The sequence below is a fragment of the Erinaceus europaeus genome, chromosome 3, assembly GCF_950295315.1.
Source record: "Erinaceus europaeus chromosome 3, mEriEur2.1, whole genome shotgun sequence".
Classification (NCBI taxonomy): domain Eukaryota; kingdom Metazoa; phylum Chordata; class Mammalia; order Eulipotyphla; family Erinaceidae; genus Erinaceus; species Erinaceus europaeus.
In genome coordinates this window covers 117952593-117979828 of record NC_080164.1, presented here as the reverse complement: position 1 = coordinate 117979828, position 27236 = coordinate 117952593, and the positions used below count along the sequence as shown (strand labels likewise).

General features: G+C 44.0%; 1 protein-coding gene across 1 annotated transcript in view; it reads right to left on the bottom strand.

The window, feature by feature from the left end:
- LOC103127540 (broad substrate specificity ATP-binding cassette transporter ABCG2-like) overlaps nucleotides 1–23714 on the bottom strand; it is a 52226-nt gene extending 28512 nt beyond the window's left edge. Inside the window, exons 1-8 of the mRNA XM_060187790.1 lie at nucleotides 23492–23714; nucleotides 15650–15709; nucleotides 14020–14134; nucleotides 12250–12402; nucleotides 9220–9377; nucleotides 6697–6848; nucleotides 2966–3070; nucleotides 1501–1748 (exon numbers count right to left, since the gene is read on the bottom strand). Coding sequence (XP_060043773.1) covers nucleotides 1501–1748; nucleotides 2966–3070; nucleotides 6697–6848; nucleotides 9220–9377; nucleotides 12250–12402; nucleotides 14020–14134; nucleotides 15650–15709; nucleotides 23492–23694 — 1194 coding nt within the window. The 5' untranslated portion in view covers nucleotides 23695–23714. The remainder of the gene's footprint in view (nucleotides 1–1500; nucleotides 1749–2965; nucleotides 3071–6696; nucleotides 6849–9219; nucleotides 9378–12249; nucleotides 12403–14019; nucleotides 14135–15649; nucleotides 15710–23491) is intronic.
- Between the last annotated feature and the right edge of the window lie 3522 nt (nucleotides 23715–27236).

Here is a 27236-nt window from a genome sequence, read left to right as displayed (position 1 = left end):
ATATGAGAGAGTTTCACTTGAGACACAGACAAAGAAGGCAGAGCATCATTCTGGGAACCGGAGACACAGAAGTCCAGTGCTCTCCCAGTTTTAATGACTGGTGGAGGAAGAAAGAAAGATAGAGGGAGGGAGGGAGGAAGAGGGCAGCAAGGAGCATCCATGGAGGTGGCTCAGAGGCTAGTGCACAGGCTTTGCATGGCTGGGGATGCAGGTTCAATTCCTAAGTACCTAACACATCAGAGAAGAGTTGTGATGTCTCCTCTGTTCATAAAATAAAGAGAAAAAAAAACCCCTTCTAATCCAAAAGAATGTTATTTCATGCCCAGTGCATAAATACATATGAAATTCAGATCCCAACATCCAAGAGGACTGCTGTATCAGAAGGCAGCCATGGCTGCAAACCTACAGGGCCTGTGACTGCTTTCTCTCTCAAAGGGACACCTGACACCAACACCTTGTGCAGCCTGCCTAAGCTCAAACAGCTGCCACTGGATCCTTCTCTTTTCTCTTTTTAAGTTTTTTTTATTTTAAGAGTTTTAAAATATGTATTTATTGGATAGAGACAGAAATCAAGAGGCAATGGGGGGATAGAGAGGGAGAAAGAGCCATCTGCAGACCTGCTTCAGTAGGGTCCGGGGGTCTCGAACCCAAGACATTGTGCACAGCAGCATGTGTGCTGAACCAGGTGTGCCACCTCCTGGCCTCTCAGCTATCCTATCAGCCCCTTTTCAAAATCTAAGGGAGAGAGACAGGATAATGGTTAAATACTTCCATGCCTGAGACTTTGAGGTTCAATTCTCAACACCCCCAGGCCAGAGCTGAGCAATAATAAAATAAATTTTTAAAAATATTATTTATTTATTTAATCATTTATTTATTAATGATAAAGATAGGAGGAGAGAGAGAAAAAACCAGATATCACTCTGCCAGGGATTGAACTCAGGACCTCATTCTTGAGAATCCAGTGCTTTATCCATTGCACTACCTCCCGGACCACATAAAATACATTTAAAAAAAAAATTTATTATCTTTATTTGTTGATTGGATAGAGAAAGTCAGAAATCTAAAGGGAAGGGAGGGATAGAGACGATGAGAGACAGAGAGACACCTGCAGCACTGTTACACCACTTGTGAAGCTTTTCCCCCGCAGGTGCGGACTGGGGGCTCAAACTCAGGTCCTTGCACACTGTAGCATGTTCCTCAACCAGGTGTGCCACCACCTGATTCCCAAAATAAATTTTTAAAAAGACAAAAATGAAGTTACACCTACAAGAGATCTAAGTCAATAAAAATTCTGAATAAAGTGCTTGTCCCTAAAAAATACTAAAAAGAAAAAAAAATTTTTCCAAAATTAAAAACCTAATTCTGTTTATATCTTACATCCCAAATGGAGGGGGAGGAATGAATAGAAGGAGGGATAGAAGATGAGCAGAAGACCCAGGAGGGGGTCTTCTCTCAACCAGACAGGAGTCTCAGAACAGTTAGCAGTGGGCAGCTCACCTGGGCCATGGACACCTGGGGGTTGCCCAGCAGGTTTTTGAAGGAGCGCTTGGAAACCCATTTGAGCTGGTGAAAGAAGGAGGTGGCATAGGTGACCTCATTGAAGGCTGTGTTCTTCTTTGGGGGGACCTCTAAGAGCTGATCTAACTCAGCCTGGGAGTCTCTGAAAAAGGAGGAGCTGATGTAGAACTCAGCTAGCCTCTTGACGACTGATGTGTCTCTCTTGGGAGCTTCTGTCAGGTCCTTGGCTGTGGAGAGAGGGAACACTTCACCTGCTAAGTAACAGCAGATGTACTCACTTTTCTGCAGCTCCTTTCTTTCCCAGTGCCTTGATTCAAAAGTTGAGTACAAAAAGTTCATTCTATCATTGCGTCAGACATTCAGAAAATAGAAATGCAGCTGGGAAGGTAGCTCAGCAGGCAGAGCACAGGCCTTGTATGTGTGAGGCTACGGCTTCCGTACTTGACACTGAACATGCCGGACTGGTGTTCAGGCACCCCCCTCACAATCCCCATAAAAATGAACAAATACTTAAAAAGAAAAACATCTTGGATGGAACTTGAACGAATCATGTTGACATAAGATAAGCAGAAGGAGAAGGATGCATATGGGATGATCTCACTTTTGGGTGGAAATTAAGAAACAAAGAAAGAAAACACAGGGGGGAAGCAAGACTGACTGTGGTCTACTGCACCAGAGCCAAGGGACTCTATTTCTTAAAATGAATAATGAGAGAGGGGGAGATAAGGGAGAGAAAAAGAGAGACAGGGAGGGGACAGAGAGAATCAGAGCATCACTCTGGCACGTGCAATGTCAGGAATTAAACTCAGGACCTGATGCCTGAGATCCAGCACTTTATCCACCGCACCACCTCCAGAGATGCAGTGGTGGTGGGGGGTGTTGTTGGGGTAGAGAGGGCATTGGGGACCCAGTTCATAGTGGAGGGAAATCTAAGTTGGTACACAGACACCTCTCATGGGGATATAAGAAAATGTCTTAAAAATTTTAATTCCCCCAAGAGTGATGGGAGAGGAGAAAACTAGCCTATAGCTAACTGGCTTGTGGACGTCCATAAACTCCTCTCCTACCCCCAGAGCTGCACTGGATGGGCTACCACATCACCTCGCTTCAGCCAATTACACTGGACATTGATCTTTCAAAGATTATAAGGGCACTAGGACTGCACTCACCCTCTAGAGCATGCACCCTACCATATGAAAGGCCTTGAGTTCAAAGCCCAGCACCACAGAGAAGCAGCATGTCTGCCTCTCCTTTTCTGCTTGTCTCTCCCTCTCTAGAATAAACCATGAAAAAATGGTGGAGGGGATGCTGTGGTGTGGGTGAGTGGGGGTTGTTGGGTGAGGAGAGTGGTGCTGTGCACTCAAGAGGCCCCAGTACCTCACAGAAAGGAAGACACACAGTGAGTAACTTTGAAGAAAAGTGAGCGCCCAGCAGACCTGCCTACCTGCGTCAGCCTCCTCCTCTTGGTTCAGCGCCACAGCTGTGGAGTCTCCGTTGATCACGTCCAGGAAGAAATCTGCGGGGTTGTTGTAAGCCTCACAGTGGTAGCCTGCAAGAGAGGGTAACACAGCTCTGCAAACCTCATCTTCTAGGAAAGGAACAGGATTCGCTGCATTGTAGGCAATGAGGGTGCAGGCTGGGGCTGTGGCTATGGAGACACCATTTGCCATTATCCTCCTCTTCCCTTTTTATATTTTCTGGCCCCGGGGTTATCACTGGGGCTCACTGCCTATATGACTCCACTGTTCCTGGTAGCCATTTTATTCCCCTCTCCTTTATTTTTGATAGACAGTCAGAGAGACAGGAAGATATCTGATACTGCTTCATTGCTCATGGAGCTTTTTATTGGGTGAGGCACCACCTGGTTGGTTTCTATTTCTTTTTCTTTCTTTTTTTAATATTTATTTACTCCCTTTTGTTGCCCTTGTTATTGTACTGTTGTCGTTATTGTTGTTATTGATGCTGTTGTTGTTGGATAGGACAGAGAGAAATGGAGACAGGAGGGAAAGACAGAGAGGGAGAAAGATAGACACCTGCAGACCTGCTTCACCACTTATGAAGCAACTCCCCTGTAGGTGGGGATCCGGGTGCCCTAACCAGGATCCTTATGCCTGTCCTTGAGCTTGGTACCACCTGTGCTTGACCCAGTGCACTACCAGCCGACTCTATTTCTTCCTGAGGAATGAACCTAGGAACTCAGAGTCTCAGGTGTGAGAGTCTTTATTGCCTAATCATAATGCTGTCTCCCCAGCCCAGTGATATTTTAAAATATAACTCTGTAAGTTCTCTAAAATTCACATGTGTATTACTATTGTTGTTATTAGTATTATTGAGCAACTGTTTACTAGGCCATGTTCCTTACTTATTGATGGACTGCGTTCACCATTCAGGTCACATTTCTCAAACTGGAATCTGGTAACTTCCAAAGTTGAAAGGAAATACTGACAGACCTCAGTAGTTGAGGATTGGTGCTGCGAGGACTTTGACTAGTCTCTTCAAGTAGGGCTGCAGCTTTTACTGTTTTGGGTTGTTGCTGTCACTGGGACTTTGGTGACCCTGGGTGACTATTACTGCTAGAGCCAGAGACAAGGAAAAGAAAAGGCAACCAGCACCAGAACTTCCTCCAATGCAATGGGGGACCAGGCTCCGACCTGGACCACACACATGGCAGAGCAGCGCGCTACCCAAGAGAACTGTTTTGCTTCTGTATCTCATTTTTTTCTCTCTCCCTTTTTAAAATTATCTTTATTTATTGAATAGAGACAGACAGAAATCAATCAGGAAGGGGAGATAGAGCAGGAGAGAGACAGAGAGACACCTGCAGGTGTCACCATTTGCAAAGCTTTCCTCCTGCAGGTGGGGACCAGGGGACTGAACCCAGGTCCTTGCACACAGTAATGTGTGCACTCAACCAGTGCACCACCACCCAGCCCCTTATTTCTTAGCTGCCATTTGCTTCTGTTCCAACTAAACAAGACCTCCCTTTCCTTTTCTTCCTTTTCCTCTCTCGCCTCCCGCTCTCTGTTTTCTTACTCTCTTTTTCTCTTCTATCTCTTTTCCCTTCTTCCTTCCTCTCTATCTTTTTTTTTTCTTCCCACAGAGAACTACCCACCTCTAGTTAATTATGGCATCATGGGTTGAATGGAGACCTCTGTTATATAAGCCCTCCTTCGACTCAGGGTATCTCATTACTTTATGTATTTATTTATCTATTTATTTATGTATTTATTGCCTCCAAGGTTATCGCAGGGACTTGGTGCCTGCAGTTTGAAGCCACTGATCCTGAAGGCCATATTTTTCCCTTTGTTGCCCTTGTTGTTTATTGTTGTTGTTGTTGTTATAATTGTCATTTTTGTTGGATAGTACAGAGAGAAATCACAGAGGGGGAGCGAAAGATAAACACCTGCAGACTTGCTTCACAACCTGTGAAGCTACCCACCCTGCATGTTGAAACCTGGGGTTTGAACTGGGATATTTACACAGGACTTTGCGCTTTGCACCATGTGTCCTTACCCCAATGTTCTAACACCCAGCCCCCTTACTTTATTATTTTAAAAGCTCTTTATTTATTTTTACCAGAGCATGGTTCAGCTCTGGCTTATGGTGGTGCTGGAGACTGAACTTAGGACCTGGAAGCCTCAGGCATGGAAATCTTTTGCATAACCACTATATTATTTCCCAAGCCCCTGTCAATGTAAATAGAAGAAATCACATGTAATAAATTAAGATAGACAGCTGGTGAATACTTAAACCATGAAGCCTTATTGACAGCCATTTTCAGTGATCTCTAAAAGTGAAGCAGACTGTCTGAGTTATTTAAAAACTATAACATTTGCTGGTTCAGGAGGTGGCATAGTAGATAAAGAATTGTACTCTCAAGCAGGACATCCTGAGTTTGATCCCTGGCAGCACATGTATCAGACTGATGTCTGATTCTTTCTCTCTCCTCCTATCTTTCTCATTAATAAATAAATTTTTTTAAAAATGCCATATTTGTCCATTTTAAATAAAAGTAGGCTGTCCAAAAATGCCAGGCCACTGATGTCATACTCACAATTAGCCTCTGTGTGGGCTGGGAAGGCATCCATAGCCTCTTCAGCGCTACATGTGACTCTAACATTATTAAAATTAAGTAACTCTCATAATTTGATTCTTCAAAGTAGACCAAAATCTCAGTCAAGGAGAAAAAAAAGGAAAAGGCTGGTCTGTATGTGATCAGGAAAACAAATGTCTTGTGGGCCTTGGGTCTTTCCCAAAAACATTCAGCTGGCAAAGACCTGGATTCGTTCACTGAACTCACGCAGACAGACTATGACCCACATAGTCAACGACTGCCACCTCTCCAGATTCAAAGGAGGTCTCGAAACTTTTCATCAGGCTCAACCTGACACTGTTAACTGGCTACGGAAGAAGGGCAAATGCTAGAAGAAGATGGGAGAGGTTGGCACAATAGCTCACGTGGATAGTGCGTTGCATTGCCATGTGCGCAACAGGATTTGATCCAGGCCTCCACCATACTGAAGGAAGTTTCAGTTCTGTAGACTCTTTCACTGTCTTTTTCTCTGCCTTTCTGTCTCTAAAAAAAAGAAGAAAAAGAAAACAAAGAAAGAAAAAGAAAAAAGGGGGGAGGAGGAGAAGTTGGGGAAAATAACATAGTATTTATACAAATGAGTCTCATGCATGACATGAGGTCCAGGTTCAATTCCCCAACCACCATAAGCCAGGGCTGAGCAGTAATCCAGTATAAAAAATATATATGAAAAAAAAAATTAAGTAAAAGGAAGGAAAAAGTCCCCAGAATTGGGAAGCGGCCTAAAAGAATGCATTCATAATAATGCATGCACAACCAGGACAGGAAAGAAGAAGAATTAGCAACCCAAAGCTGGAAAGTAAATCAAATGTCTAGCCTCTGGCTAAGGAGACAGCACTATGGGAGTACTATCTAGAGGCAGGACTGGCATTCCAACGGTCCCAGGTTCAATTCCCAACAGCCAGCACTAAGTGGTGCTCTAGTTAACAAAACAGAACAAAGCAAAATACACAAGCTGGAATTTTGTCACAACTGACCAAACATAACCGGGAAGGTCAAAGACCAAACAACCCTCCTACCAACCCTCTCTGCTCTCTGAGGATTCTAAGAGTGAGGCTCATTCTGGAAGAGAAAGCCCACCATACCAGCTGTCTCAAAGTAGCCCAAGGCCTCCTGAGCTGGCCCATGGAACATGAGTCTTCCTGAGGCCAGTAACGTGAGGCTGTCGAACAACTTGAAGATGGAGTAGCGAGGCTGGTGGATGGAGAAGATGATGGTCCGTCCCTGTCTCGACATCCTACATTAGAAGGGAAAATACAAGTCACTGAACAAGACCTGCACGTGCTCACAGAACACTTCACTGCTGCCTCTAGATCATTCTACCACAGCAAGTTGATTTTCTCTAGCTGGCTTCTCATCTTAACCAGCAAGAGAGCCAAGGCTATTATCATTCAAAGTGTGCTCAGCTGGCTGTCTGAATCAATTAGGAATGCAGATAATTAGTAAAGACAGCTTCCTGCATCCCGAGAAGTGGCACTGTAGATACTGAGCTGGACTCTCCAGCATGAGGTCCCTAGTTCACTTGCTGGCACTGCATGCGTCAGAGTGATGCTCTGGTTCTCTCTCACTTTCTCTTTCTCCTTCCCTCTCTCTCTCTTTAAAATAATAAATATCATACATGTCTTCTTTAATGAGTAGAGCAGTGTTGCAGGTGTCTCTAGTCTGTCTCTCATCCTCTAGCAAAAAGGCAGATGAGGAAAATGAAAAAAATAAAATGACTGCTAAGAGCAGTGGAGTTGTGAAGGCACTGAGCCCTAGTAAAAACCATGGTTGCAAAAAAAGAGTTAATTAAAATAAATAGGCCAGGCCACAAAAAGGGCAGGAACAGGTATTATCATATCTGACATGATTGACTTTAAAAAATAAAATTACAAAAGATAGGGATGGACACTACTTAATGCTCAGTGGAACAGTCAATCAAGAGGACCTAACAATTATTAACATCTATGCACCCAATTAGAAGTCATCTAAATACATCAAACATATACTGAAAGAGCTACAGCAATGAATTAACAGCAACACAGTCATAGTAGGGGACTTCAACATCCCATTCTGTCAACTTGACAGATCATCCAGGCAGAAAATCAATAAAGACATGAGGGAGCTAAATGAGGAGGTAGAAAAACAAGAACTTTGGACATTTTCAGAGCCATTCATCCCAAGAAACTGTAACACACATTTTACTCAAGTCCACATGGGTCATTCTCAAGGATAGACCATATGTTGGGTCACAAAGACACAAAGACAGCAACAGCAAATTCAAGAACATTGAAATCATCCCAAGAGTCTTCTCAGACCACAGTGGAATTAAACTAACACTTAACAATCAACAAAGGATTAGTAAGAGTCACAGAATGGGAGACGATCGTTTCATGCCATATATCAGACAAGAGTTTAATAACCAACATATATAAAGAACATGCAAGTCTCAACAACAAGAAAACAAATAACCCCATCCAACAATGGGAGAGGACATGGACAGAATATTCACAACAGAAGAGATCCAAAAGGCTGAGAAACACAAGAAATAATGCTCCAAGTCTCTGATTGTCAGAGAAATGCAAATAAAGACAACAATGAGATACCACTTCACTCCTGTGAGAATGTCATACATCAGAAAAGGTAACAGCAGCAAATGTTGCAAAGGGTGTGGGGTAAAAGGAACCCTCCAGCACTGCTGGTGGGAATGTCAATTGTTCCAACCTCTATGCAGAACAGCCTGGAGAACTCTCAGATGGCTAGAAATGGACTTACCCTATGATCCTGCAATTCCTCTCCTGGGGATATATACTAAGGAACCTAACACACCTATCCAAAAAGATTTGTGTACACATATGTTCTTGGCCACACAATTTGTAATAGCCAAAGCCTAGAAGCAACCCAGGTGCCCAAGAACAGATGAGTGGCTGAGCAAGTTGTGATATATATGTATATATATATATATATATATATATATATATATATATATATATATATATATAATGGAATACTACTCAGCTATAAAAAATGGTGACTTCACCATTTTCAGCTGATCTTGGATGGACGTGGAAAAATGCATGTTAAGTGAAATAAGTCAGAAACAGAAGGATGTATATGGGATGATCTCACTCTCAGGCAGAAGTTGAAAAATAAGATGAGAAGAGAAAACACAAGTAGAACCTGAACTGGAGTTGGCATATTGCACCAAAGTAAAAGACTCTAGGGTGGGTGGGTGGGGAGAAAACAGATCCAAGAAGGATGACAGAAGACCTAGTGGGCTTCTATTGTTATATGGAAAACTGGGAAATGTTATGCATGTACAAACTATTGTATTTAATGGTGAATGTATAACATTAATTCCCCAATACAGAAATTAAAAATAAAAAAAGAAAGTTCATCCACACCTATGTGCACTGCCACCATGGCCACCTGCCCCTACACAGTTCCCTGCTCAAGTTTCCTGGAAACATTTAACATCTGTTCACTGAGCGTTTCCCTCCAAGAAAGAAGAGAGTTTGGATAGGTGTGTTGGCAGCTGAGTGTCCTGTGCCATGAGTGACAGCAAGTCCAGGGCAGGCAGGTCACCACATGCTGAAGGAAGGCTGGAGCAATGTCCCCAGAGCACCAACCTCTTCAGGAGCAGGAGGACAGCACTGGCCGTGCTGGAGTCCAGGCCCGTGGTGGGCTCATCCAGGAAGAGGATGGACGGGTCCGTGATCAGCTCCATTCCGATACTCGTCCTTTTTCTTTCTCCCCCAGACACCCCGCGGATAAACTGAGTTCCAACCTAGGACAGCAATATTATTATCGTTATTATCAGTAATGGCTGGTGGCTCAGTGGCCAAAGCATTGGACTCAGAACCATGAGGTCCAGAGCCCATGAACTAGCTCATCTGGGGAGAGACTGGATGTGGAGTGCTGCTGGTGGGAATTATGTGGAGCTGTTACCTCTCTTATCCTGTGGTCTTCTCAATATTTCCATTTTATAAATAAAAATAAAGAAATAGCTCATTTGAAGGGCTGGCAAGAGAGCACAATGGTTCTGCCGAAAGGCTTTCATGCCTGAAAATCCAATGGCCCAGGTTCAATCCCTAGCACCGTCAAAAGCCAGACTGAGCAGTGCTCTGGTCTTTCTTGGTGTGTCTCTTTCTATGCCCCCCTCTCTTTCCCCTCACTAAAACTAAGATTTAAAAGTCAAACAAAGAAAACTAAATAGCTCCCTTGGATAGTGTGCTGCTCTGCCAGGTGTGCGACCTAGGTTAGAGCCTGGTCCCCACTGCAGAGAGCTTTGGTGCTGTGGTCTGTCTAGCTCTCTAATCCCCTGTCTTTATCTAAAAATAAAAAATAAAAAATAAAAATAAAATCCCCAGCACTGCATGTACCAGAGTAATGTTCTGATTCTTTTATCATGTTAATAACTAAATAAATATGCAAATAAGCTGACAAATAAATAACTAAATAGCCAGAGAGATGGCTCAGTGGCAGAATGCAAGACTTGCATCCAGTCCCTCCATTGCAAACCACAGTGGTTCTTCCAAGGTTACAGATATGGGTTAACTATCATCTTCTAAACTGTCTACACTTGTACGTAATTGACCCTTTTTTTCCAGGTCCAGTCTTCTCCCCTCCCCTCCCCAAGCCACACATGACACTATTACTACAGTCAAATGTTCCTCCCTCCTTCTTCCTCTCTCCCCAGGTACTGCATGGAGCTGCAGTTCAGAGGCTTCTTATCCTTTTTCTCCAATCACTTCTCCCCCACTGGGAGTATGGATCAAGACTGTTTTTGGGGTGCAGAAGGTAGAAGTTCTGGCTTCTATAACTGCTTCTCCTCTGGACACAGGCATTGGCAGGCATACCCCCAGCCTGTTTTATCTTTCCCTAGTGGGGTAAGGCTCTGGGGAGGTGAGGTTCCAGGACATAATGACTGATCCTTACTTTCACTTTAATCAATGTTTCCTGCTTTGCTAAAAAAAAAAAAAAAAAAAAAAAAAAAAGGTATCCCAAAGAATAAATAGTAACAATAGTGAGAGCTAGGTGAATGGAATTAGCAATCAAGCCATTTTATCTAGTAGGCAGCAATCTCACCAACTTACTCTTCCTGAAAATCCAAGCATAGAACTTAAGGCAGTGTGGTCCAGGAAGTGGTGCATTGGATAAAGTGTTGGCTCATACTCCCAGAGGGAAGTTCTAATGAAGGGGACTGGTCATGAAACTCTGTGGAACTGTACCCCTATTATTTCATAATCTTGTTAATCATTATAAAATCACTAATAAAATTGTTTTTAAAAAAGAAAAGAAAAACAACTTGGAAGCTACATAAAGCACAAATCTGGGCAGAATTACACACTGAAACATACAGAGAAAGAACCCTTGGGTATTCATCAGTTAGCAATTCTAGAATTATGTTCCAAAACTAATGGAACAAAGACTCCTGGAGGGAGAAGAGGTGAAAGGATAAAGAAAACAGGCAGAATGGGAGTTGGGCAGTAGCACAGAGAGTTAAGTGCAGGCGGCGCAAAGCACAACAAGGAGCAGCTTAAGGATCCAGGTTCACCTACCAGGGAGTCGCTTCACAAGCAGTGAAGCAGGTCTGCAGGTGTCTGTCTTTCTCTCCCCCTCTCTGTCTTCCTCTCCTCTATCCATTTCTCTCTGTCCTATCCAACAACAATGACATCAATAACAACAATAATCACTACAACAATAAAACAAGGGCAACAAAAGGGAATAAATAAATAAATGTTTTTTAAAAAAGGAGAACAAAAAAGAGAACAGGCAGAAGGAAAATTTGTGGGAAGATGTGGGCTGAAACTTGAGCCAAGTGGGGGACAGAGTTCAAGTCACAGGGAAAGAAAATGTTGCACGTTCATTGCCAAGAACACTTTTGCCACTAGGTCACCTGACCATAATTTATTTGCAGAACTGAGTCACTTTCAGATTTAGTTCCTGGTTAATTTTCACATTCAGAGAACACAAATAGAAATATTTCTTGCCATTACAGATAGCAATCACTTTTGACCACAAGTAGTGCCGAAACCTTCTGGAACAAGAGCTATACCAAGGGTGGGAGATGTTGATGCACCTGAGACAGCACGTGTTACCATGCTCAAGGACATGCGTGGGTTCAAGCCCCCAGTCCCACCTAACGGGTAGCTTCACAATTAGTGAAACAGTATTGCAAGCATCTCTCTTTTCCTCTCTCCCTCCCTCTCCATCTCCTACTTCCCTCTCAGATTCTCTGTCTTCATCCAGAAAACAAATAAACAAAATAAAATAGGGGGCAGGCAGTGGCACACATGGTTAAACATACATACTACCAAGTGCAAGGACCCGGGTTCAAGCCCCTGCTGCCCACCTGCAGGGGGGCTGTTTCATGAGTGAGAAAGTAAGTCTGCAGGTATCTATCTTTCTCTCCTTTTCTCTATCTCCCCATCGTCTTTCAATTTCTCTCTATTCTATCTGGAAAAAAAGTAAAATCAAAGGCCACTGAGAGCAGTGGCTTCACAGCACCAGCACGAGGTTCTAGTGGCAAATAAATTAATTAATTAATATAAAACAAATATTTCCTTTTTTTAAAAAAAAAAAAAAAAGGAGGTAAACTACTCTCGAGGGAAGATGCTGGGTTTAGTCTATGATACCATCAGTTCTTTCCACGTTACCTTAGAATCGGCCACTTTGTCCAGGCCCAGCTCTTTAATGATCTTATCGATCCGTTCATTCTTTTCCCGGCTGTCCATCGTTGTGGGCAGCCGGAGGGCTGCTGAGAACTGTAGATTCTCTCTCACAGTCAAAGTTCCCATCACAACATCATCCTGAAAGTGAAAAGTCAAGGTTTAACAAGACATCCGAGATCTTTTTTCAGCATTCTTTAGGAACATGTAACTCCACCCACAGAAATGATCCAGCCGTCGTTAAGTTCCAGGGAAGGATGAATCTGCAACTATATAAGTGACAGTAACTCCATGGGCACACAGCTACAACAAACAGGAATGTCTGCTCCTCATCTGCAGGGAATGAGGGGGGTTACTAGCAGATCTTTCCAGGTTGCTTCTTGCAGCCATCTGCAGAAACATTTTTTAATTGGGAAGAAAAGGCGATGGCAGGATTAAAAAAAAAAAAAAAAAGCACAATAGTACTATCTTCTTGGAATGATAGTGATGACCAGAATTGAAGTCAGTGCGCCTACAAAAGTTCTATTCCAGATTCTCCCTTTTCATTTATGGGAGAGTATGGGAAGGCAGGGGTCTACTATTCAACTATAAGCAGTCATGAAGTCAACCCTACTTTCTGGATGGGACCCAAAAGCATGACGTTAAGTGATGCAAACCAAAAAGAGAAGGAAGGATACAGGATGATCACCCTCATAGATGGAACTTAATCAAGAGCAGAAAAGAAACCACAAACTGAAAGTTGGACAGGGTGTGGCATATTGCACCAACACTCTGGTAGAGGATGAGGAGGGGAATCAGGAGGAGAGGGGAGGGACAGAGAGGACTTTGCAGTCCTAGAGCTTGATGGTGAGAAAAAACCTAAGTTGGGGGGGGGGGGTGAGCATTTTATAGACACCTACCAAGGGGAGATGTGGCTTTGTACCCATGTGTCAGCATCTGTACTGTAAGGCATTAACCCTCCCAATAAAGTGATTGGGGGAGGGGTGGGGAGGAAGAAAGCCAGTAACCAATTAAAAGTGTACTAAACATCATTCAGGGCACTTGCCCATGGAAAGAAAAAGGAATGAGGGTCTAGAAAATCCCTCACCCAGAGGGGCGGGTGGGGGCACACCTGGCTGAGTGCACAGGTGACAGTGCACAAGGACCCAGGTTCAAGCCCCTGGTCTCCACATGCATGGGGAAAGCTTCACAAGTGGTGAAGCAGTGCTGCCAGGGTTTCTCTATTACACCCTCTCTATTACGCCCTTCCCTCTTGATTTCTGGCTGTCTCTATCCAATAAATAAAAATAAAGATTAAAAAAAGAAAGAAAGAAAAAAAGAAAATCCCTCACCCAACAGAGCATGTCTTGCTATGTGGGAGGCCTTGGATTGAGCCCTACCACTTCATCAGAGCACCAGGGTTCAGAGGAGCTCTGTGGATTGACAAAGCAATGATATGCTATCCTTCTCTCTCTCTTTTTGGACAGAGACAGAGAGAAACTGAGAGGGAACAAAGAGATAGAGATGGAGACAGAGATAAAGATAAATACAGAGACAGAGATATAGAGAGACTTGTAGGAATGCTTGTGAAACTTCACCCTGCAGGTAGGGACTGGCAGCTGATGGTAACAAAACAGCCCCAAGCCCTCACTTCATAGTGCTGATCAAAGAAAAGGAGGGAGGCAAGGAGAGGAGGAGGAGCAGAATAAGAGGAGGAGAGAAGACACAAAGACAGCAGGCAGGCAGGGCACTCCAAGCTGCTAACCCAGAGATACCTACTTGCACCACATAGCCTGAGATGCACTTGAAGTTGGCTGGCCGAGGTCCTCCATTGATCAGCACATCCCCAGATAAACCCCTGGGATCCTTCCTTGCAGCCAAGATGTCTAACAACCTGTGAAGCAGGTGACATGACTTCAGCTCTCCAGCTAGGCAGAAGCTACTCAGAATCCAAACTCTACTCAAACTACAAAGTTCACTCAAGAAATCCCTGCTTTCACTAAGAATATCTATGGAAAATTGTTTTTTTAAATAAATGCATGCAATAACAAAGCTAGAATTTAAGTAGGCAAGGCACTGCTGAACGCCCCCTCCCCACACCCCTAAAGGGGTCCTTCCTGCTTTCTGACTTTCACTTCATTTTAGCCCATTCAGAGGCCCCAGAAAATAGCATCACAATTATGAAAAGATTATTATGCCTGGGGTCAGACAGTGGCACGCACCTGGCTGTGTGCACACATTACCATGCACAAGGACCAGGGTTTGAATCCCCCTCCCCACCTACGGGGGGCGGGGGCATTTCACAAGCAGTAAAGCAGGTCTGTAGGTGGAGGTCTCTCTCTCTCTCTCTGCCTTCCTATCCTCCTCCCCTTTCAATTTCTCTCTTTTCAATTTCTCTCAAATAACACAGAAAGATAAATAAATAAATGAATAAATAAATGGAAACATTGGCCTCTGAGAGTGATGGATTGATAGTGCAGGCACCGAGCCCCAGCAATAACCCTGGCGGGAATTTTTTTTAATATTTATTTTATTTATTCCTTTTTGTTGCCCTTGTTGTTTTATTGTTGTATTTATTATTGTTGGCATTGTTGTTGGATAGGACAGAGAGAAATGGAGAGAGGAGGGGGAAGGCAGAGAGGGGGAGAGAAAGATAGACACCTGCAGACCTGTTTCACTGCTTGTGAAGAAAGTTCCCTGCAGGTGGGTGCCAGGGCTCGATCCGGGATGCTTATGCACCACCTGTGCTTAACCCACTGCACTACAGCCTGACTCCCAATAATTTTGTTTTTTAAAGACTCTTATGTCTGTGGCACTGAGGTTCCAGGTTCAAGTCCAGGCACCACCATAAGCAGAGCTCACCAGTGCTCTGTTTAAGAAAACTAAAAATAAATTCACCTCACTCCTTTCCTTCCTGCTAGCTCAAACCTAAGAGCCAGTGACCTTATCCTGCTTGTTAAGTTGACCTAGTAAGCCTTCCCAGAACCAGAGTGGACATACAACAAATGCTCAACACTTGATTGTGTAAACAGAGCTTCAAAAGAACATTATGGGAACTGGTGGTGGTTCACCCAGTTGGTTGTGAATATTACTATTATGACAAGCAAGGACCCAAGTTTGAGCCTCCAGGTCCCACCTGCAGTGGGGAAGAAGCTTCACAGTCAGTAAATCAGTGCTCTAAGTGTCTCTCTTTTTCTATTCTTTTGTATCCCACTTTTTCTATTCTTATTTTCTTATTCTTCCATATCTCACTTTTTCTATTCTTCTGTATCCACTTCTTCTCTCAGTTTCTCCTTGTCTCTATACAATAAATTAATAAAATATTTAAAAAGAAATATTTTGCTCAGTATGAAAAAAGAACATTACAGCAGCAGAGGAAAAGCAGACATCTGCTCTCTGCCATACTCACGAAGATTTGCCTCCACCTGTGGGTCCCAGGATTGCGTTGAGGCCAGGTCTCATGATACCACTGTAAACACAGAAACAAACCAAGTCAGGGCCCCTGTCAAGCTGGCTCTGGTAAGCCAAGACCTGCACTTCTCACACTGCTGGAAAGTTGCCAAAAACAGACAGAAAATAAGCACAAATCAACTCTGATTTAAAAATTCATTTTTCTTTCCTTCATATGAGATAGTATGGGGTGTGTATGTGTGTGTATGTATATATACATTTTTTAATTTTTAAAAAATTTTTTTACCAGAGCACTGCTCAGCTCTGCCTGATGGTTGTGTGGGGGATTGAACCTGGGATTTCGGAGCCTCAGGCATGAGAGTCTTTTTGCATAACCATTATGCTACCTACCCCGACCCATATTTATATATTTTTAATAAAGAGAAGGTAGAGAGAACCAGAGTATCACCTCTGACACATGTGATACCAGGAATTAAACTTGGGACTTCATGTTTGTAAGTCCAGTGATCCAGTGTACCACCTCCTGGGCTGCCACAGACAGAGATTCACATTAGAAGAGGGAGAAATGGGGGAAGGGAGGAGAGAGAAGAGAGGGAAGGGAGGGGAGGTGTAGAGGAGAGGAAGTGGGGAGGAAGAGGAAGAGGAAGAGGTAGAAGGATAGGGAGAGGGAGAGACCTCCAGCAGTGCTTCGCAACTTGGAAAGCTTCTCCCTTGCAGGTGGGGACCAGGGGGCTTGAACCCAGTTCCTTGTGTATGGTACTGTGTGTGCTCAACCTGGTGTGTCAGTCCCTAATCCCAAAAAGTTTTTTCCGTTCTTTTCTTTTTTAATTTAATTTTTTCTTCATTAGGAGGATTAATGGTTTATAGTTGACAGTAAAATACAGCAGTTGGTACATGTGTAACATTTCTCAGTTTTCTACATAACAGTCTACCCCCCCAGATCCTCCTCTACCATCATGTTCCAGGACCTAAACACTCCCCCCACCCCAGAGTATTTTACTTTGGTGCAATATCCAAGAAGCTTTCTATGGGATGTGCTTTATAAATTTACAGAGAAGGTGCTGTAGACACAGGTTTCCCCCAAAGACATATGTGGGTCATGAATATTCAGAGACAGCTAGAACAAGAGAGAAAATTGAGGTGCTGGTGACTGTGCTAAGACTCAAGAAGGCAGAGTGTGGACTGTGCCCTGAAGGCCCTGGGGAGAGCGGAGGAGGGAGTGAGGAAGAAGGACAGAGGTCCACTACAGTCACACAGGCACAATAAAGCCTAACAAGGGCCTGCCAAAACACTCTGTTAAAACCAGAGTGTCTGAGACCTATATCTTTCAAGAACGGGCAGGAAAATCCTGGAGACAGGAGCATGTATTCCAAGCATCAGGGCCGAAGCTTGAGGGTCACTGCCAGATGAGGGTTTTCTCAAAGTCCAGAGCCATCAGTATCCAGCCATAGACTGTGCAGAGCAGCTGCCACCACAGGGCAGGCCTCCACTGAGCTGATCTTTGTGCCTGGCTGTCACAGTGGGAAAGGTGCCAGGAGACAGTGTGAAGCCCCCTTTCACTTCACTCATGAACTGAGGCATCTCTCACTGAAAGGATAGATGCAGAACTTAGGTAAACCAGAGAACTCTCACTTCCTAGTGAGCTTCCCCAAGTATAAAAAGGCATGCCGATGTTATTCACAAGAGCCCAAATCTGGAAGCAACTTAAACATCCATCTACAGATGCCTGGATAAAGAAGTTATGGGCTATTCACTCATCCACAGATTTCTCAGCACTGTGAGCAAAAGCTCAAATGCTACATCAGAAGACAAACGTAACATAACAAAGATTCTTCATCAGGTAAGAAAACATCAGCTTTTTATAATCTTATAGTTCAGTGTTGTCCATACTCCCCCATCCCCCTAGTACACACAGAGGATGCCCCAGATTCTAGCTGCTGAGTAACACAAGTGAGATTAATTATAAAATGGCCACAGGAAAATAAGAATTCCAGTCTCTATCAACTCCTTCACAGTCCTCTTATTGTACACTAGAAGGACACGTGGGCTTGACTTTCTTGCTTACTCACATTTCTGTTCTGGTCATCCTTGAGAAAGTCGATCCGCCTCCCTCCCTTGGAGTAGTGTTTCTAGGATAGGGAAAAGGTAGCTCTTGCCTATTTTAGCTATGAATTCTGCCTGGCAACATCACCACCATTCAGAGAACTGTGAAATCTGGGCCTTTTTTTTTTTCTGATAGGACAGAGAGAAACTGAGAGGGCTGAGTAGATAGAGAGAAGGAGAGAGAGACAGATACCTGCAAGACCTGCTTCATGCTTATGAAGCGACCCCCCTACAGGTAGGGGGTCTGGGGGCTCCAACTGGGATCCTTGAGTGGGTCCTTGCACTTCATGCTATGTGCACTTAATCCACTGACTGAGTTTTTATGACCCTAAGGAATGATGCACTCGAGGGTAAGAAGTGTTGGGAAAGTCCAAGCAGGAGTTACTCATCTGCTAGTGTTCAGACACATGCAGGATTAATGGACAGCATGCAGTTCGAAACTGTTCAACTACGAAGTGCTGAAACCATTCAAAGTGCCTTCCACTAAACATTATCAAATCTGAGGTCACCAACATTTCCATCACTAAATTGTATTTATTTATTTATTTATTTATTTATTTATTTATTTATTTATTTATCTCACCTCCGGGGATAGCACTGGGGCTCACTGCCTACACGTCTCCACCTTTCTTGGTGGCCATGTTTTTTCTTTCTCCTTTTTGTTTTTATTTATTTATCCCTTTTGTTGTCCTTCTTGTTGTTGTTTTTGTTGTAGATATTATTGTTGCTGTTGTTGATGTCATCATTGTTGGATAGGACAGAAAGAATTGGAGCGAGAAGGGGAAGACAAAGAGGGGGACCTTCTTCACCATTTGTGAAGCAACTCCCCTGCATGTGGGGAGCCGGGAGCTTGAACCTGAGGCTCCAACCAGTATCCTTATGCCTGTCCTTGGGCTTCACGCCATGTGCCCTTAACCTGCTGCCCTACAGCCCAACTCCCTCTTTCTGCTTTTGATAGAGGGTGAGAGATAGAGAGTGAAGGAACAGAGGGGAAGGAAGGGAGAGTGAGAGGGAGGGAGGGGGGGAAATGCAGCACTGCTCCACCACTTGTGAAGCATCCCTGGTCAATGGGGATGGGGGACTTGAACAGGATTCCTGATGCACAGTAACATGTGCTCTAGCTGGCGTGCCAGCCTGGCCAACACATCCTTGGCTGTTAAGTTCAACAGCAAAGAAGCATCAGCTCTTCAGAAAGGTCACTTCTACTTCAGGCAAGCAGCAAAGGACAAAAGATTTACATCTACCAGTCCTCTCCATATTCTCATAGACAGATTTTGTCAACTAGTACAAGGAAAGCCACGACACCTGCCCCGGGGAGCTCGGTCCAGCTAATTGCCACAGGGCCACTTGACAGAGGCCATTCTATCTCAGGTTCCTGCCGCTTCTTCCCCACCCACATGCCCAAGGCTTCTGCACTATGTGTCACCTCCAAGCCCTTGAAGAGCAACTGGTGGAGAGCCACAGTCCCATACTCAATACGTAGTCCCAGACTATATGGGGGGAGCAAAATGAAAGTATGAGAAATAGCTAGTTCCATATGCTCGCAGGACAATCAGGGTCAAAGGCCTCTTTTACAGCCACTTTGCCAGTCTTAGAGAGCCAGGATTGGTTTGTTTCACCTCAGAGTCATTATTTCCCTTATTAAACAACCAACTAAATGAAACTAATCACATAGGCTATATTCCTTGAGCAAAATCTACACACTGTCTCCTGAATCTTCCCTTTTCTGTTACCATTCTAAGATGTACACATTAGAATAGGATGTGATACTGCATTTTCTATTGGTCTGGAGCCTGAAATACAGTTAAATGCATTTCATTTGGCTCTTAAATTCTCTTTTGGTTCCATTAATCATCCTATAATTGTCTTATATTTTAAAAACGTCCATTTCTCTAATGAATGAAAGTGTTAAGTAAATTGTTATAGACTTTAAACTACTGCTCAAGAGGTCATTCACTGAAACCAGTTTAGGCCTGGGAGCCAGTGGATAAAGTCTTAGATCCTGAGGCATGAGTTCTAAAGTTAGATCCCAAAAACACATATGCAAGAGTGATGCTCTTGTTCTCTCTCTTGTTCATAAATACATAAACATAAATAAATCTTTTTTTAAAAATTAACAAATAAAACATCTATTTGGCAGTTCGAAAGTAGCATGGGGCCTGCGGTGGCACACCTGGTGTAGCACACACATTACAGTGCACAAGGACCCAGGTTTGAGCCCCTGGTCCCCACCTGCAGGGGGAAAGTTTTGCAAGTGGTGAAGCAATGTTTCGGGTATTCCCTGTCTCTCTCTCTCTCTCTCTCTCTCTCTCTCCATATATGTCTTGATTTCTGGCTGTCTCTGCCAATAAATAAATAAAGATAATAATAAAACAAATCAATATATTTTTAAAAAATAAAGTAGCACAATGGCTAGCGTGTGTAATTTATCAAGCATGTGGTCTTCAATTCAATCCCTGGCATATACCAGAGTAATGCTTGGTTTCATTCTCTCTTTCCCCCTATAAATAAGTAATTATTTAAAATATGTCTATTTGAAATCCAACATAAGTTCACAATATATTGCTACTTAAACTTTCCAACTCTTGCTTTAAGAGCATAAAGGACATTTAAGTATCCAGAGAGTGTCATGCTCATTGAACATAAGGGCAAATCACTCTCATTCACAGATATGAAACTGGAAGCACAGAGATTAGAATCATGCCCCCACAATCAAGACGTAGTGAATCAAACAGTCAGGCTTCTTTCTACTAAAGCCCAAGCCTTACTCAGACAACACTGAGTGACTTGTGAACTGTTATGCCTCTCCAACAAAAGTAGGTGCATATGGTACAACTACTTTAAAAAACAGTGTGGTAGATCCTTCAAATAGAAACACCTATCATGGAGTAGGGCACCAATGTAAAAATCTCTGGGTGGAGGGTTAGGGTAGATGCTCAGCATCACTGAGGTGGGGGGGTGGGGGGATGGGGTGAGACATAGTGTTTTGGAGGTGGGAATGGTGTTTATGTAAACTCCTATTAAATTGTAGTTATATCAATAACTATTTAATTAATATGAGAGAGGGGAAATTGATTTACTCAAACTTTTTGGTGCACAGACCATACATGGGCTGAGTCTTTGAAATGTTGACTCTCCTAAAAGCTTAGAACAGGGAAAACAGAAGCAACTGGGGGGCATTACTCCATAAGATACAGCTTATATGTAAATAATGTCAAAGGACATAAATTATGGTGATGTTGTGTATGATACAGCAAATCCTAACAATGGGATCTTCAGAGTTAACACAATTGCCAAATAATCTGAATATAGCAATAATTATCTATTGCCTTCTTAAACCCTAAGACAGCAGGGACATCCCATTTCCTCTTTATAGCCTCTATTTCCCCCAGTCCTGGAACCTCTAGGGTGGGACTCACTCTCCTGCATGCTTCTCTCAATTCATACCAAATGATATTGCAGCTGCTGATCCCAGCCTAATCAATGCAATGAGTACCACCTCAGCATGCTTCACTTCAGACTGTGTCCAGAGACATCAGGTGTAGAATGTCAACCCTTTAGCCTCATTACTCAGGTGAGACCTTTCCTTTCATAGGATTCTCTAATTCCATTTCAGGTGGATCACTTCCTAACAAAGTTCCAAAACCTAGATATAGACCAGGTCCCATGAGACAGAGTATATGTTCACAAGTATCCATAAATTAGGGCAAAATATATACCTGAAAGCAAAAGTGTACAATAGTCTGCAGTGAGTCAGTATATGCAGCAAGCAAGTAGAAAGACCTAAAAAGACACCATACAGTTCCTAATAAAATAGTTTCTACTTAGACTTAGATACCCTCCACACCTACTTCCTATATATTTCTCTCAGTCACTCCAAAGCTAACATTATCAACGTAAGGACTGCAAAAACTGAATAAGGGCAAGAGACTGGCATACTTTAATGATTGATGACTTTTTCTTTAGTCACTATCAGGCCACCCTATCAGCTGGAGCCCTAGTTGGGGAGTCCTGAGATTCCCAGACTTAATGGGCCTAGAACTTGAATAGATCCTCTCTCCATTGTTACTGGTCATCTCTATCAGGAACAGTACAACCGAGCCCTTTGTGGGCCCCCATAGGACCTTGCCCTCAACATGGATCAACAACGGTAGAGAGTGCCCCATCCTCTGAAGGGAGGTTGGACAACATACTCTATCTTCAACCTGAGGAAGATGGGTTCTGAAATTGGGGCAGCTTAGAACATCCCTACCCATGACTACAGAATGTGAGTTCAGATCTACAGGAAATGCAAAGGTCACATAGGCTCCTAAGATGAATATGGGGCCCATATCACATCAAATAGATGGGATTTACAGTCAACAATATTTATATACCTTTCCCATATTTGGAAGCTACTATCTTCCCTGACTCAGCTGTCTGGTCCTTTTTCCAGCCATGACATCATCTCCCCAGACAATAACTTGGATCTACCTGCTTCTCAGATGTCAGGCTTAAAAAAAAAACTAGTATAGTCATGGGCCCTTTAAAAGATAACTAAAATAGGCCTACTATCTTCCTACAAAACAGAGACCCCAAATCTTCATCTGCACTATTCCAGCCTTTAACTTCAAGATTAGTCAACAATTTGTTTGACTTGATATGTTAACTCTTTTTTCAGCCATCAGTTACTAGATGCTACCATGATGCCAAACAGACTTCCCTGGGCAGACAACTCCAACAGTGTGTCCTGGAGCCCCACTTCCCCACTAGGGAAAGAGAAAGACAGGCTGGGAGTATGGATTGACCTGTCAAAGCCCATGTTCAGTGGGGAAAGAATTACACAAGCCAGACCTTCTACCTTCTGCACCCCATAATGACCCTGAGCCCATATTCCCAGAGCGTTAAAGAATAGGAAAGCTATCAGGGGAGGCAATGGGATATGGAGTTCTGGTAGTAGGAACTGTGTGGAGTTGTACCCCTCTTATCCTATGTTTTTTGTCAGTGTTTCCTTTTTATAAATAAAAATTAAAAGAAAAAAGAAACACCGGGGCCAGGTGGTGGCTCACCTGGTAGAGTGAACATGTCACAATGTGCAAGGACCTGGGTTCAAGTCCCCTGGACCTCACCTGCAGGGTCAAAGCTTTATGAATGGTGAAGCAGGGCTACAGGTGTCTCTCTGTCTCTCTCCCTCTCTATCCCCACCCCCATTCTCTCAATTTCTGGCTGTCTCTAGTAAATAAAGATAGTTTAAAAAGAAAAAAAAAACACCTATCAAACACTTCACCCCTTTTTTTTTTTTTCTTTTTTGCCTCCAGTTACTGAGGCTTGGTGTCAGCACTACAAATCCACCACCTCTGGAAAACTTTTTTATTTTTTTATTTTACATTTGATAAGACAGAGAGATACTGAGAAGGGAAGCCAGAGAGAGAGAAAGATAGATACCTGCAGACCTGCTTCACCACTTGTGAAGTGTCCCTCCCCCTCCTGCAGGTAGGGAGCCAGGAGCTCAAACCAGGATCCTTGTGTAGGTCCTTGCACCTCGTACTATGTGTGCTTAACCCTGGGCACCTCCACCCAGTGCACCCTCCCAAACATTTGACTCCTAATTTAGCCAAAATAAAAAAAAAAAAATGAAAGCAGGTGTTTGCATAACTATACACAAATGTTCTAGCATTTTCAGTCATACCAGGTACCAGCTGGAAAGTCCACTGACCACCCAAAAAAACTCTATGAAATAGAGAGTTCAGGAACATACTTGATGCCTGCCAGTATTTCTTTCTCAACTGTTTTTCCACAAAATAGAAAGCCACTCTTCACTTTGACTCGGTAACAGATGTTATGAAAACTCAGCACGGATCCTTCAGAACAGGTCTTCAGGTTGTTGCGGGTGGCTCCAGGGAGCCCATTAACGTTTCTTTCTGACATTGTGATAAAAACTTGCTCAGTTCTGCAAGACATCTGAGGAGTTTCTTCTGTCGCCATTCTGAAGGGAAAAAGAAGCAAGAAGTCCGCAGATGAGACAAGCAAAGTTGTAAATACCACATAGTGCTGCATTTAAAACAGGCCTATTTGGGTAGAAATGTCCAGTCCTAAAGGAAGAAGGGATGTACTATAACATAGTGTTTACAGTGTGTGCGGGTGGACAAAGCAGCCAGGTGGACTGCAAACATGACAGACAGCTGGCCAAGTGAGGAGGTAGCACCTGCTGCTGGAAGTGTCCCTAACAGTAGCTGAACATGGAGAGATGCATCCACCTTCCAGCACATGCCTCCTCTGGGACTCACTGGATGCAAGAGCAGAAGGGAACACTCTCAGGTCACTGGAAGGGTTGTCACATGCTCAGGAAAGGACAGAAACTGAACACTGGCAGATGGGGGACTGGGAATCTGAACCCTAACCCAGGGTAATTATCCTGACTGTCAGGTGGCCTCCACCTTCTCCCTGAGATAGCTCAGCCAGGAAGGCACATGCCTGAGGCCCTTTTCTTCTTGGGAAGTCATGTCCTCCCCATCACCTGTTTCTCAAGGACATAGCTCCCGGGCTTCGGCCTGTGTCTCTCATCAACTTGTTCTCTATTAGTTAACACGTCTCCCTTCCCCCAAGGAAGATGGTATTTAGAATGACCTTTCCTTTTTTCTTTCTTTCTTTCTCTCTTTCTTTCTTTCTTTTCTTTCTTTCTTCCTTCCTTCCCTCCTTCCTTCCTTCCTTCCTTTTTTCCTTCCTTCCTTCCTTTCTTCCTTCCTTCCTTCCTTTCTTCCTTCCTTCTCTCCTTTCTTTCTTTCTTCCTTTACCATAGCACTGCTCAGCCCTGGCTTGTGGTACAGGGTTTGAACCTGGAACCTTAGAGCTTCAGGCATGGGAATCTTTTGCAGAACCATTACGCTGTCTCCCCAGTTCAATTTCTTTTATTGATATTTTAAAGGGATTATTTAGTTAATTCTGAGATAGAGAACCAAAGCATCACTCTGGCCCCTGTGATGCCAGAGATGAAACTGGGGACTTCATGGTCCAAGTGCAGCACTCTACTCACTGCACAGGGGCACTCAAGTTTTCATTTCTAACTACCAGGCTTCTTCTTCTAGCGTTTGCCCTTCTTCCGTAGCTAGGTTGAGCCTGATGTAAAGACCTCCTTTGAATCTGGAGAGGTGGCAGTCGTTGACTATGTGGGTCATAGTAGTCTGTCTGTAGCAGCAGGGGCAGTTCGGGTCGTCTCTGGCTCCCCAGCGATGGAACATAGTGGCGCACCGGCCATGGCCTGTTCGATAGCGATTGAGGAGGGCCCAATCATAACGTGCTAGGTCAAAGCCGGGTTGACGCTTGCAGGGGTCTGTGATGAGGTGTTTGTTCTTTACCTCAGCTGACTACCAGGCTGAGGAGATAGCATAATGGCTCTGCAAGGCTCTCATGCCTGAGGCTCTGGGACCTCAGTTCAATCCCTAGCCTCACCATTAAGCAGGGTTGAGGAGGGAAGGAATCTTGCCTCCCACTCCCTATACTGTAGCTAGAGGAGAAATTCCAGACTGGAGCCCCAAGGCTTTCATTCAGATTGTCAGAATAAGGCTTCTTTGTGTGAATTCCAAAAGCATTTTTAATTGGTGCCCAGCATGCAATAGAAGTGGAAGATGTGGCCTTCTGCCATATCAGCTGTGTCTTCCCCAGCTCTCCTCTGCCTCTGCCCCTCACCCCCCATTCTGGAAGTCCCACTTTCCTTCTCCCTTTGATAAGGTGGGACAGGAGTGGGTCTGAATGCTCTGGCAATAGGGAGGAGAGAAGATAATGGTCATACTGTCTGCTGCCACAGTGCAAGTGTTCCTGCCTTGAGCCATTTGCCCTGCCCCTCCAGCATGAGGGGACAATGGAGAGCAGAAGACTTAGTTCCAGGCCAGGAACACAGATCACTGTTCAACAAATTCTTCTCTTAGCCTACTTTGGTAAACTGAAATGTTGGGGGTGACAAGAAACAATCACTATTTTTTTTTCTTTTATTTAATCTAGTAAATAATTAGAAGACAAAGAAAACCCAAAAACCTAAACCCATGAAAGGAATCTGACAAGATCACACTTGAATAGCTCCCAGCCCCACAGAGTAAACAACACATTCCCTTCTTCCAAGTTTATGATATGGTTTCTGAAGTATATCTATAAAGGGCTAGGGGGTGGAGGTTAGAAGGCATAGTGGTTATGCAAATGGACTCCCATGCCTGAGATTCTGAAGTCCCAGGTTCAGTATCCCCACTCCTCAGCACCACCATAAACCAGAGCTGAACAGTGCTCTGGGTAACAATAAATAAATTAATATCTTTAAAAGAGAAAGGGAGGGCTAGGGGAGATAACATAATGGTTATGCAAAGAGCCTTTCATGCCTGAGGCACCAAAGATCCCAAATTCAATCCCCTGCACTGCCATGAGCCAGAGATGAGCATTCCTCTGGTGTAAAATAGAAAAAAAAAAAAAATTCTAGGAGTTAGATCAGTGAAGGCACAAAGGATTTGCATGCCTGCGGCACAGGTTCAATCCCAAGCACTACCACATAGCACAGCTAAGCAGGACTCTGGGGTCTCACTTTCTCTCATAAAAGTAAAGGAAAGGGGTTCGGGCAGTGGCACAGTGGGTTAAGCGCATGTGGCGCAAAGCGCAGGGACCGGCTAAGGATCCCAGTTCGAGCCCCCCGGCTCCCCACCTGCAGGGGAGTCGCTTCACAGGCGGTGAAGCAGGTCTGCAGGTGTCTATCTCTCCCCCTCTCTGTCTTCCCCTCCTCTCTCCATTTCTCTCTGTCCTGTCCAGTGATGAACAACATCAACAATGGCAATAATGATGGCCACAGCTAGGCTGCAACAACAAGAGCAACAGAAAAGGGGGGGGTGGCCTCCAGGAGCAGTGGATTCATGGTGCAGGCACGGAGCCCAGCAATAACCCTGGAGGGGAAGGAAAAAAAGTAAAGGAAATATTTTAAGTCTATGAATAAGACCAAAGGAATCCTCTGAATTTTTTAGTCTTTATTATTACTTTAGATAGAGACAGAAAGACAAAAAAAGACAGAACGCAAGACCACAACAGCAAAGCTCCCTTCAGTGTGGTGGGGGGCCAAGCTCAAGTCTAGGTCATGCAATGCCAAAGCAACACACTGTCCCAGTGAGCTATGTCACTGGTCCCCTCTTAGCTTCTTACCACATACTTAGCTACAGAGCAGGAAGAGTAAATAGTGAGTGCTATGCACTAGACATTCAGCATTTAAAATACAGATCCTGAGCTCTTCTCCCACCCCACCTCCACCAAGGGATTTATTTATGATTAACCTAAGGGAGGAGAGACAGAACTAGAGCATCACTGTAGGGCATATGATGCCAGGCACTGAACTCAGGACCTCATGCTTGAGAGTCCATCACTCCATCCCCAGCACCACCTCCTGGGCTGCCTGGCTAGCATGGGGGTTTATGAAACTTACTCAGTGACAGGAGAGAGACGACCCCAGGGAACCCAGCTGATGGTGGCAAGGCGAT